This window comes from Podarcis gaigeae (genome assembly GCF_964106915.1).
Source record: "Podarcis gaigeae genome assembly, chromosome: 2".
NCBI lineage: Eukaryota > Metazoa > Chordata > Lepidosauria > Squamata > Lacertidae > Podarcis > Podarcis gaigeae.
The window spans coordinates 3,405,421-3,418,721 of record NC_139679.1 but is presented as its reverse complement, the minus strand read 5'-3'; the positions used below and the strand labels follow the sequence as shown (position 1 = coordinate 3,418,721).

Below are 13,301 nucleotides of genomic sequence, written 5' to 3'. Positions count from 1 at the left end.
GGGTGGGAACTAGGTGGGGTTTCAGAGTGGGACAGGGTTTGCTGTGTGAGACAGTGTGCTGGATTAGATGGGCCTTTGGCCTGATCCAGCAGGGCTGCTCTTATGCTCAGAGCAAAGGAGGCAAGAGATGAGGCAAGGCAGTGCAATAAGCTATTCAGACTGGAGAGTTACAGAAGTTTATGTAGATGGGTTGCCATGTAGCCTGCAAATGTTGTGGTTTCTTTGTCCACATCCCCCCCCCCCATGCCCCATCTCCTTCCTGTTGTGTGACACTTGCTCACTGCAGCAGCTGAGGGAGGAGTAGGGTGGAGGTGGGTGGGGGAGAGGTGCAGATGACAAGACCGGAGGAGGAACCGACTTGGCTGCATTGCTTTCCCGATGCATTTGGGGGATTTAAATGTACAGGACAGATCTCTCTGGATTCTAGGCTTATAACCTTGTATGTATGAGTGAGTAGCATGGTGCAAGTCACCTGACATCCTAACCCAGAAGAAAATAATTCTAGATTCTCCTTTTTCTGTCTTACTATATTGGGGCTGAGGGAGTGGAGTACTGATACCTGTTTTCCTCAGCCCTTTACCTCGTGTACAGAGTGTACACTTAACACTCCATTTGCATTAACTATTCATCCTCTAAAGTCTTGCTTCCTAGTTTGTTAGTCCTCCCCCCACCCCACCCCCCGCTAAGAGTTTCCAGTGGGATAAAGCTGGAGATCTAAGAGATCTGCTACAGGACAATAACAAGAGCTTTTATTTTACAGTATTTTGATTTTATTATTTGCTCCCCTAGGCAAGGGTGTGCAACAGGCTCAGAGGAGGATGGTGGGGCAGGAGAGACTATGCTGCATCCTATTTTGCTGGTACTGATCTGTTAAATCTCCAGATTACAACCTGGCAGCTCTACTCTAGTTTTTCTTCTTGTTTACACTGGGAAGAGCTGCTCCCTGCTCCCTAGAGAGAAACAAAAAACTGCTTGAGTGCTAAACTTCTTTCCAGGAGTACTGAATTGTTTGGTTAGGTGTCTTTCCAGGAGTTATTTGTGCTCCTTTCCAAGAGCTGCAGTGTGAGCTTGAATGCTCTTCAGCTGAGGGATGGTGTGGAACTTTGCCTACTGATGTACATAATTTGAGAGGTGAATGTCCACTGTGGAATCCAGCTTGCCATGTTTTGTTTAGATGTGCAGTCTTCTCTCTTAGATCCAGCTACAGGGAAACCAGCTTTTTCTAGCTGTGCATATAGGGATGCTAGGGATTCAGTTCAGTTCACATTTTAATACAAAATTCCCTCATCTGCACTTTCTGGAACATTGTGCATAGTGAAACTCAGTTATCCTTATAATGTTGCACTTGTCTGAATTTGTGATGCAGTTCTCCAGCCAAGGAATGTGTCCAAAAATGCATATGCTAGGGTGCATATACCTAGGACCCACATCCCTACGGGACCACCTCTCCTGGTCTGCCCCGCGGAGGACCTTAAGGTCCACAAATGACAACTTTTTGGAGGTCCCAAGTCGCAAGGTGGTTGCATTGGTCTCAACTAGGGCCAGGGCCTTTTCAGTACTGGCCCCGACTTGGTGGAATGCTCTGTCACAAGAGACTAGGACCCTGCGGGACTTGACAGCTTTCCACAGGGCCTGCAAGACAGAGCTGTTCCACCTGGCCTTTGGTTTGGACTCAGTCTGACCCTTATGTTTCCCTCCCCTTACAGTTTTTATCTATGGGCTACTTTTAAAATGAGGCCGCATTTTAAATTGGTTTTTTCCCCCTATTATGTTTATTGTAATTTTACTGGTGTTATCTGCCCTGAGCCCGGCTCTGGCCGGGGAGGGCAGGGTATAAATAAAATTTATTATTATTATTATTATTATTATTATTATTAATGGGTGCATAAAAATGCATATGTTAGTGAAAATATTATACAAAACTGCATTGCATATGGAGAATTACTTGCAAAAATGTGTATATTGGAGAAAATTGTATACAGAAGTATGTGTATCAGAGAAATAAACAATATAATGCTGATGAGTTCTCATGAGCTTTTTGTAAAAAATGCAAACTGATGAGGAAATGCGGAGAACTCCGTTTAAGATTAGAACAATTAAAAAATCTGAAATTGACAGATTTGTCCACACCCTGGTGCAGAAAACCAGCTGATTGTAAACTTCATGATATCACTAACTCACCCCAGAGACCACAAACAGCAGCAGTTTTTCATCATTTTAAAAATGAATTCCCAGTCATTCGGACTCTGCTGGGCAACAGCACAAAGGGCCTGAGCAGCAGATCTCAGTGCAGGATAATATTAGGGGGGGGGGGTGCTGCTTCAGATAACTGGATCCTAAGTTATTTAGGGTTTTACACATTGGCACCTTGCACTGGGCTCAGTGGTGAACCTGGTGCAGTTGTGTGGATTTGCTGTGCTTTGTTCATTAGCTTTCTGCAGGGCATCCAAACCGCCCCCCCTGTCCATATCATCCTGAATTTTTCCTGTGGTTCCTCCTCCTTTTTTGGATCACAGACAAATGGAAGAATAGCATCATCTGTGCAAGTGTAAATGCCTTTAGCACTACTCATGCCTTTTTTAAAAGGTGAGGTTTTGACGTGGGCAGTGGCCTGTTAGAAAGTGAACTCATCATAGCTCAACACAAATTCAGTATGACATTTTGGGGGTGGGGTGGGGGGTTTCCATTTGATAACTGTTGTTTGGTTTCTTTAACCTGTCTTTTAACTATTTCTAGAATGCTTTTCTGGCAAATATACATACATACATACATACATACATACACACACACAGTACTATAACACCATCACACTATAGCACTATTGTGCATTATAAAGCATTATTAAACATAATAACTTAACATTAACATTAACCCAGTATGGTGTTATAGTGTTATACTATATGTGGGAAAGTAATAATTATCTTTAATTATCTTTTAAGATAATTAAAAGATTGATAAAACTCTTCATGGAATTTTTTTTAAAAAAATATCAAACTAAGTTTTACTCAGAATTGAACCCACAAAAATGAATGGATCTAAGTTAGTCATGCTCATTCAATTCAGTGGGTCTCCTCTGCGTTAGACTAGCATTGTGTACAGCCTTCAAGGAGGTTATAAAATGGCTCTTAGAAGGGAAAAGGGTTAGAGTGAAGTTAACTGGATAAAAAATAGTTGAAAACCTACTAATGCATGTATGCAGCATTATTATTATTATTATTATTATTATTATTATTATCAGTCTGAGCTGTTGAAGAACTTCTAAGGAGAGGAAAAGGATGACATTCCAGTTCTATTACTGCCAAGTGTTATAAAGTGGACAGAATTGTTTTTCCAACTAGGAAATTTACAGACTTTGGTGATATTGTTAGTGACTCCATAAAACATCCCTTGGAAAGACTTTGCACTGGATTTGTAAACTGATCCATTTTTAAACACAGGGTCAGTCACCTTTTCATAATAAGTGTCCTTTTCCCAAAGTAGTTCAGATTACAGTTTACATAAATGCATTGATACCGTGAGACAGAAATAAACTAAAGGGACTCATATACAGTGGTACATCGGGTTAAGTACTTAATTCGTTCTGGAGGTCCGTTCTTAACCTGAAACTGTTCTTAACCTGAAGCACCACTTTAGCTAATGGGGCCTCCTGCTTCCGCCATGCCGCTGGAGCACGATTTCTGTTCTTATCCTGAAGCAAAGTTCTTAACCTGAAGCACTATTTTTGGGTTAGCAGAGTGTGTAACCTGAAGCGTATGTAACCTGAAGCATATGTAACCCGAGGTACCACTGTATTTAAAAACAGCTTAGGGATTATTCACATCTCTGTTGGTCCCTTTGCTTTCCTCTGGGAAAACCCGCAGTTTAGCAACTGGGTTTTCAACAGATTGCCTTCAGCTCCGATTTAGCACTTGAGTGGCTTTTCTGGAGGAAAGGGGAAGGCAAAAGCAAAACCAATCATCCCGTGGCTGGAAAGCAAGCAAGCGGAAAACTTGGCCCCGTGCTTTCCAGGCATGAGACAAGCAGAAATGTGGACCAGCCCTTAGTTACAATAGGACAGAATGCTAGCATCAGTTTTCTGTTCCCACTGGGCAGGGGCTTACCAAGGGGTTGGCCAGGTTGGCCCCCACCAACAGTGCAGGTCCGGGGGTGCACAAAAACCACACCCCTCCACTTTGACTTGGAGTGGCTAGAAGGGCGCAAGGGATGGGGGTGGCACCATCTAGCTCCTTACTAAGGGCACAAGGGAGCCCAGGTGTACCTCTGCTGCTGAGTAAACTCATGCAAGAAGGTTTTCACCAGCTGCATAAGGGCATGCAGTGAAGGACTTAGGCAGGCCTTTGTGGGGAAGGAATTCCACAGGATGGGTGCTGTCAACAGCAATGGTTGTAGCCTGTGTCCTTCTTAGCAGTCAACAGATAGGTTACCTTTGCTGCTATTCTGAGGAACTTGCTTTCAAGAGAAATTTACCAGACTGCCTTCCTTTTTTATTCATCAGAACTGGTGGTATTATTATCATCATCATCATCATCATCATCATCATCATCATCATTCCAGAAAGCTTTGCAGTGAGCTGGCAATCTTGGAATATTTTACAAGCATCTTATTAAAAGATGATCTCAGCTCACTTCTAAAACAGATGCTTTGCAGACAGGAAGCCTGATGTCCAATCTGTCCATTTCCAGTTAAAGAGAATTAGGAAGCAAGAAACCTTCTCTTCCTGAGACCTTAGAGAACTGCTGCTAGTTAAAAGTAGAAAGTGCTGAGCCAGATGGACTGACGTCTCAGGTATAAGTCAGCCTCCCGTGTTCCTATTGTGGATATAAACACTGTCATAGATGTTGGGGAAAGAGGCCCTTTTTCAGCAGTAAATAAGACATTCTCAGATTGGCCAATGTGCCGTAGCTTCTCTGGAGTCTGGTGACAGCCAACTTCTACTTTTCCCACTGCAGATGACGAATTCCAAGATGTCCCTGTGGAGCCTTGTCTCTGACATGCCTCCAGAGCTATTCAGTGGCCTCTTTGAAGAATTTCCTCGAAGCCTGCGATGCCTACTGGGGGACTGGTTAGAAAACCAGCCTTGGTAAGTCTACAGAGGAGCATTGTTCGAAAATAGCTTTGTTTCTAGACAAACTCCCAGCACTGCTATTCATTCCCTCATCTCATCCTGCACAACTGTTCTTCATATACAGATTAAAGTGAAGACGTGTCCTTGTAGGGCTTTCCCTTTTTGCAGTTTATTATTTTATTTATTTATAGAAATATTTGTATACTGCTGTGTCATAAAAATATATCATAGTGTTTTACAACAATATAAAAACATAAAACCAGTAGTTTTACTGTCAGTGAATTAACTCAGGGTAAGATGTTGCAATGTGATGTCATCCCTGTACCATCATCACATTTCAGGTCATAACAGAAATTATGTCAGTTTTCTTAAAGAAGCTTTCCCCAACCTAGTAGCCTCCTGATCTTGTTGGACTTCCAACTCCCATTGGCTGCAGTCAGCATGGACAGTAGTCCGGGATGATGGGAGTTGTAGTCCCCATCTGGAAGTCTGGGGAAGTCTACTGAAATGGCTCTTCAGCTGCACAAGAACATTATGCAGGTCCAGCTTCTCCAGACCTGCTCCTTTGGCCAGCAGACAAAGGCTGTAATGCTGTACAGGTTTACCTAAGAACTGAAGGGGGAGGGCTTCTTTCTTCTTTCTTTTAAAATATTTTAAATTGGTTTTCAGAACAAATAACAGTTATAAAACAACTGCAAACAGAACAACAAAGTGCAGTACTCCAGTTCCAAAAAACATACATTGTAAAACTTTTTATAAAAGAATGGTAATGGTTTATTGAATTTTTACAGATAAATTGTAAACAGATAAGAATCTTGGCAGGATTATTGTAATAACCTGCAGTTTCATAAGAGTATATATTTAAATAAGATGAATAAATGAGCAAATTAAACTACCGTAATTTGAATATGCAGAAGATATTAAGAATAAATTTAAGGAACCACAGAAAGAGGGGGAAGGAAGTTAAGTTTTGAAATGTCATTATGCTTGTAAAATTAGTGAAATGTATAAACCTAAAAAATATATTTTTTAAAAAAAAACCCAAAACATGCATTATCAAAATTACATTCCTGTAAACAAAAAAGCAGTCATTTTAGCTCCCCGTTGTACATCGTTCTTCCTCATAGGTGGGCTGCTAGGTCCATAACCTCTCCCCACAGATACATGCGATGCTGGAGGAAGGCCCAAATAACTTGTTCATTTTTATATAACTGAAAAAGGAAACCACATTTTTTTCATACTGGTCCTTTTTTGAGTGGGATTTACTTCAGAGTAGACAGGTATAGGCATACTGTTAGTGTTGTGTAGCCTTAGGCTGTGTACACATCATACATTTCCCTTGGAAATGAGGACCTGACAGAAATAATACTACTTGAGCCTAGAAAGGGCAATAGTTGGGGGGGGTTATTTTTTTGTTTTGTTTTTCTCATTGATTTTATTATTTACTTTGTGGTGTTCTGTATTTTTATGTTGTGAACCGACCTGAGATCTTCGGATGAAGGATGGTATACAAATTTAGATAATTGATTAATAATTTTGAGGACATTTAAAGAATCCTAGCACCCTCACAAAGCCACAATTCCCAGCACCCTTAACAAACTACAGTTCCCAGGATTATTTGGGGGAAGCCATGTGGTTTATTATGGTGTGTACAGAGCCTCAGAGAGTTGTCCTTTCTCCAGTGGCTGGCTGTGTAGGAATGCCTTTGCCAAAAACCAAAAACTCTTCATGTTTTGTTGCTTGAGAGAGAAATGGGGCCTATGAGGTGATGTGGTGGCTTGGACAAAATTTTGAAAAGGAAGGAGTGGGTGGATTTGGCTGTGGAATAATGACCAACAAGTCTCCAATTCTCCTTCTCTCTTTCTCAACCTGTCCCCACTCCTGCTTGCCCCAACTATCCTGGTCTCCTCAGGGAATTCATCAACAGCTCAGACACCTTCTGTGCTGTTCTTGCTGACAGGCTCCTGTCTGCCATGGTGGAGAGACTGCAAGACCTGGCCAACAAAAACTGCCAGACTGGCCCAATGCTTCAGGTCATTGCCAGTGTCGAGGTATGTAGGAGACTGATGTCTGCTGAAAAAGGCCCGCGCTGGAGAGGGGCAGATCAAAACAGGGTCTTCCGCTCTGCCAATTTTATCCTGTTACGTTACCTTCTTGTCCCTTTTTGTGGACAACGCAGCAGTTTGTTATACTGTACTGGAACACCTAATGAAGGTGTGTTTTTCAAAACTTTAGGAAAGAGGCAGTAAGGATTGGGTTTCATTGGCTAGCCTTTGGTAACTTAGGAACAGGGTGGATTTGATGACTGAAAAGGATTGGTGTCTTAGGATTGCTGAACACCTCCCCAAGCAACCTCAGGGAGGGCTTTCATGGGGGAAGGAAAGGTAAACCCACTGAAATAAATGAGCCTAACTTAGCCATTTTAGTGGGTCTGCTCTGAGCATGACTAGCATTGGATACAACCCTTCGCCAATTATGTGCTAAGTTTCCAGGCTTTTGAGAGCCAGTTTCTTAAGCAAGGTGTGACATAATAAACAACGGTCGGCTTACAGCTTGCAGTTTGGGTTCACTTTTGGGGAACATGACCCACTCCAGTTTGTTGCCTCCGAGTGCCCTTCCTTCCCAGGGTCACTAAGGGGGTGCTGGAGAACCTGTGGCCTTCCATCCAGATGTTGCTATACTCCAGCTCCCTTTAGCCTCTGTCAGCTTGCCCAACAGCCAGGGATGATGGGAGCTGTAGTCCAACAACATCTATAAGGCCACAGGTTCCCCATTCTTGTCTATACAGCAATTTCAGTCCATTCTTGTGATGGGGATAAACCATGGGATAACCTCACAGGTGGCTTGAGGCACAAGCATTAACAACATTTGTCTTCTTCCCACTAATTCTAGAATAGATACCGGAGAGAGCCGCTGCAGTTGGTGGGGGCTATAAAAAGAATCTTAGAGGGAGAGCAAGCAGCAGCCCAACAGGTAAGAGGAATAGCCAACGTGTGGCGGCTGGTCCTTTCTTTCTTTTACATCTGGGCCCTCAGGCTGAGCCTCTTCTGATTGCTTGTCACCACTGTTTTGTAGGATCACTGCAGCTTCTCTGCCCAGTTTACCCCAGTTCTGCAGCGTTTCACAAAGCAATAGCTATTTAGCTATTAAATATGTAGAAAATGGAAGCAGGAAGTGCCACGTCTCACTTTTGCTTCTTATAGTTTCAGAATGTGGCCCTCTTCATCCAACGCCAACGGGAAGAACTGAGGTTTATATTCAGTCTGCAGAAGCTGCAATACAGAGTGCAGGAGATCCAGGCACTCCGGGAGAGCTTGAATCAGATGAACGGCAACGCAAGAGGTGAGGAGGCAGAGATGAACGCTGCCAGGTTTGAGGATACACAGGGACAGGTGCCTTCTTCCACCATCACCTCACTTTGGCCACCCTGTTCTTCTCTCCCTCTGATGCCGCCCCCTCCCTGCTCCAGTGCCCTCATAGGCCCCACAACCCCAAGGGTTGGCTGAGCAAACTGCCACTCTTGCATTGGGGCCAGAAATGGCTTACCTTAAAATGGCAGTTGTTCCATGTGAATGCTGCTGGCTTTCTGTGTTGTATGGGAGCACCCTGGGCTGCAAAGAGTCCTGGACATGATCACTATATAGTGGTACCTCGGGTTACAGACGCTTCAGGTCTTCACTAACCCAGAAATAGTGCTTCAGGTTAAGAACTTTGCTTCAGGATGAGATCAGAAATCGTGCTCTGGTGGCGCGGCAGCAGCAGGAGGCCCCATTAGCTAAAGTGGTGCTTCAGGTTAAGAACAGTTTCAGGTTAAGAACAGACCTCCGGAACGAGGTCTATGACCCTCGCATGGGTTTCAAGAAGAGCCCTAGCCTGGTGGAAGGGATCCAGGTCTCACCAGCAGGAGGCTCAAGGTTCCAGTTCACTGCATTATTCTGGGAAACATTTAGGGGGGCTTTCCACAAACAAGCACTCTGAGCCAATCAAGAGTGCTGCATGGACAAACCCCCCTGCATTGGCAAGGGCCTACCAGCCCTTTGGCTCTCTGCTCCTGCTAGCAATCCATGTAACCAGTTTCTCCCCTTCTCCCATTTTGTCTCCCCCTCAGCTTCTGATCCATACATTCTTTGCTCATGAAGAGCAGCAAACCATATGCTTGTCAGTATCAAAGTTACTGATGGGTGAGGGTGTGTTGTAGACTGAGTAGAATGCAGCTGCTGCTTTGTTCTGCATATGGAGAAGCTTGTGACAAACTGATTTCTATGAATTCAGAGAAAGAGAATTCATAGAATTGTAGAGTTGGAAGGGACCACAAGGATCACCTAGTCCAGTGCCTCCAGTGCAGAAATCTTTTGCCCAAGGTGGGTCTTGAACCCACGACCCTAGGCAGCAAGTTCTTGCCTTGTCCTTCTGTGATAACTTAACTTAGGCCTGAAGTTCTTCTGCAGACGCTAATCATGATTTTATGGTCTTCAGTTCCTTTGCAGCTGAACCTGCAATTTTCACCCCAGGAGAACCTGCAAGAAAGTGTGAGTAACCCATTCATGATGGTGGTCCATTCATTCTGCAGACACCATTCTTGTTTGATGAATGGATTTTGTTTAAAAGATTTATATCTTTCCATCACCTAGATTGGGGAGAAGGAACCTGTGGCCCTTCATAAGAAGTGAGCCATAGGAGTACTTTGCCATGGAAGTCATGGGCTGTACATTGCTTTGTCGCATGGCACGGGGAGGAGCGAGGCCAAAATTTCATGCCCCCTCCATCATTCACACAGCCTTCCCAAAGCTGGCTAAGTGAGGTGCCAGGCTTTGGGAAGAAGGCATGAGGCTCTGGCAGGGTCCTAGAGTCCTCCCATCTCCTTCCCCAAGCTGGGAAAATGCTAAGTAGGCTTTGGGAAGAACTGGGAGGCCTCTGGGACCCTGTCAGAGCTCTCACACCTCCTTCCCAAAGCCCAGCACCTGGCTTTGGGAAGGAGGCACAAGAGCTGGGGCAGGGGAGTCAAATGTTGCTGAGAGCCTCCAAAAAAGGTTTCAATGGCCACATGCAGCCCTTTGGGCCACGCCCTAAACCACCTTGATTTAACCCCTGGACACACAACATGCCTACAGATTGGTGCAGAATCATTTACTTATTTATATCCCTCCTTTTAGTATACAGGTCCTGTGAAGGTGACAAGTAACTTTTAGATACATTCTTTAAAGCCACAATAAAGGATACCATCATACCATAAGTCACCAAGACTCTCCCCACAGGGCAGTTGGTGGCAGATGGCTCCGTGGTTGGGGGAAGTAGTCTACTGGGAACACACTCCAAGATCTTTTTTGCCTCACCCTGTTCTTTGGCACATCTGATTTATGCCTCAACAGCATTTGTTGTCTTCTTCATGCCTACCAACCTATTTGTCTCTTGTTTAAGTCTCTCCAAAATCTTCAGAATCTGTTCCTGAAAGCAGCTAATGAATTAGAAGGTGCAAAGAAAATGGTGCTGATGAGACTTATGATCTGGAAGAGGCAGCAACAGCTGGCTGGGAATGGAACTCCCTTTGATGAGGACTTGGCTCCACTCCAGAAAAGGTCATTAGTGCAGGGAGAGCTTAGTTAGTGCATAGTTTCATTTGGGGAACTACTACTTTGGCACTGTTGGGAGTTTCTTCCAATTCAGGTTGCAAAGCCAGTCATATTGTTAGTGCTGATGGTGAGGAAGCTTGAGGTCTAAATGTGCCTATGGCCCTTTCGTGCTGCTTAAACAAACCCCTAAGATATAAAAGGGGCAAAGCAATCTCCCTTGTTGGACCAGTCTGTGTCCAGACGAGCCTGGTATGTAGTTGCTGTGTTCTAAATTATTTTTACATCATATGCAGGACTGTGTATGTCCTGTGGCTAGAGCAAAGCAGTCACAAGTGCTAGAAATTTACGTGTGTGAGCCTTAAAAGAAAAGTTCTGACACTCCAGAGGATGAATTCCTCGCCTAGTACCACGCTGCACACTCCCACAAAATTGCAGCATCCTGCAAAAAAGCAGCTCTGCCTAAACACTGCAACTATACATATAGCCAGAAAAGCCCTTGTCTGGACCCTTGCTGATCAACTTGGATGTTTCTCTAACCCTCAGGTCCCAAGAACTAAATGCAGCCTCTCTGGCCTCTGATCACTCCCAAATCTCCTCCAGCCACACTCCTCACTGGGCCTCCTTTGTCCCTCAAATATCTTTGCCTGGCTGGAATGTGCCCTTGAACTCCAATCATGCTTCTTACTTGTCTGACGAAACTAGCCCACCGTACAAAGTTAAAATTCATTGCCCCACCCACTTTTGTCTCTGGTCCTTCCCATGACCGGCATGTGGCCCCTAGAAGGGAATGTGGCCCTCAACCTGTGGCTACCCCTGCTTTAACCTTTTGATAGACTTAAAGGCAGGGACACTGTTGCCGGTTGGTGTGAGGGTGACTGCAGCACCTTTTTGTCCAGTCTGTTCGGTTCTTAAAGCTTGTGTAATCTTGGAGTTGTTGTGGGGTTTTGGTTGGTGGCAGGGGAAATTAAGCCTCACCTGGTGTGTTTCCTGGCAGATTTGAAAGCCTGGTGGACATTTGCTTCCAGCTCCGCCTGCAGTTGGTAGCCTCTGAAACTGAGCTGAGCTCTGAGCTTCAGGAACGTCTGGATAATGTATTTAGTTCTCTCGTCAAAAAGTAAGGAGAATCTCTGCCAGAAGCACCAAGGTCATAGATCTGAAGAGAATCAGAAGGCCACTGAGAGCAATTGCTTGCCCCCTACCCACATAGCCACATCTCAAAGACTGGCTTTCCCCTTACCAGTTCCCAACAATGCAGTGTATGGTCAGATCCACACAATACATTTAAAGCACAAGGCGTCCCTCAAAGAATCCTGGGAATTCTGGTTTGTTAAGGTGCTAGGAATTGTAGCTGTGTGAGAGTTAAACTACAGTCCCCAAGATTCATGGAAGTGTGATTTCCAGAGTGGTTTAACAACCAGTCCCTCTTTACAGGGAGCTCTAGGAATTGTAACTTTACAACACCTCACAGCACCCTTAACAAACTACAGCTCCCAGAATTCTTTGGGGGAAGCCCTGACCATCTAAAATGCTGTCATAGTGCTTTAGGTATATGATGTGGATGTGGCCTCAATGTAAATTTGGAATAACTGTTGCTGCCTCCTGGAGACTGGGACAGGACTCTTCAGATAAGTCCTTTCAGCCTTGAGATCTGTGCTTCCACCATTTTCTCCTCATTCCTCTTCCCCATCACTGCCATTTAAACGCTACCCTTGGGGTCTCCATACATTTGCCAGCAGAATTTAGTTTTAAAGAAGGGCTGCTTTGCGGGGCGGGGGGTGGAGAGTTGCAGGCCACTCACACTCGGGTAGGCTACTGGCAAGTCCATTGCCACAGCCATGACATTCCTCCATAAATCACTCTTGTCTCTGTGCTGACAACTGGGGAAAGACAGATTGGTCCTACTCTAGGGGCCAGTTTTGTCCCTGGAGCCTTCAGTTGCTGGTTCTTCCTTTAGATCCATGTTTTCTGTTCATCATACTGACTGGGGAGCAGGGAGAATGATGAGGCTGACTGCAGCAGGGCTAATAGCCAATCCTTCTCACTGCCCCTGCTCTCTGACCACTGTTCATGTCTCCCCTTCAGCTCATTCCTGGTGGACAAACAGCCCCTACAAGTTCTGAAGACCCAAACCAAATTTCAAGCCACCACACGATTCCTGCTGGGCCCACAGCTGCTGAAGTCTCCACACTCCTTCACGGTCACCGCTGACATTGTGACAGAGAAACAGGCACGGGAGCTAGCTACTAGCCACCTGGAGACTGTCCTCAGGTGAGCAGAACCCTTGCAGCTGAACATGCCACTCTCCCTGTTGCTTTATTTCTCAGTTTTAGCAACGTTTTGAGGTATAGAATACTAGGCGCAGCAAAGAGGTCTGATTGCCTCTCCCCCTTTTGAACAAATGTCTTTCCCAAGGTGAATCTGACATATTCTAGAGCGGAGATAGAAGACAAGAGACATGATGAGCCATTCTAGGGGAGGCATTTCAGTTAAAACAATCCTGCCAGACTTTCTGCCCCTGACTCCCCCCCCCCCCCGACTTACTCCGTTCTGTGTCTGACATATTCCAAAGTCCTATTTCTGAGCATCATTGGGGAGAACCCTCTGCATCAGCATCAGGAAATATTTGCAAAACCTCCCCCATAGCTCCTAAAGGAGTTCTAGGGCGA

General features: G+C 44.8%; 1 protein-coding gene across 3 annotated transcripts in view; it reads left to right on the top strand.

Moving 5' to 3' along the window:
• Window positions 1-13,301, top strand: part of STAT6 (signal transducer and activator of transcription 6) — a 56,774-nt gene that overhangs the window by 24,299 nt on the left and 19,174 nt on the right. For all 3 annotated transcript variants that reach the window (XM_083729193.1, XM_083729192.1, XM_083729194.1), the window contains exons 2-9: window positions 4,950-5,080; window positions 6,978-7,116; window positions 7,958-8,038; window positions 8,269-8,407; window positions 9,542-9,594; window positions 10,484-10,641; window positions 11,630-11,749; window positions 12,718-12,903. In XM_083729193.1, the coding sequence (XP_083585319.1) occupies window positions 4,950-5,080; window positions 6,978-7,116; window positions 7,958-8,038; window positions 8,269-8,407; window positions 9,542-9,594; window positions 10,484-10,641; window positions 11,630-11,749; window positions 12,718-12,903 (1,007 nt within the window). The remainder of the gene's footprint in view (window positions 1-4,949; window positions 5,081-6,977; window positions 7,117-7,957; window positions 8,039-8,268; window positions 8,408-9,541; window positions 9,595-10,483; window positions 10,642-11,629; window positions 11,750-12,717; window positions 12,904-13,301) is intronic.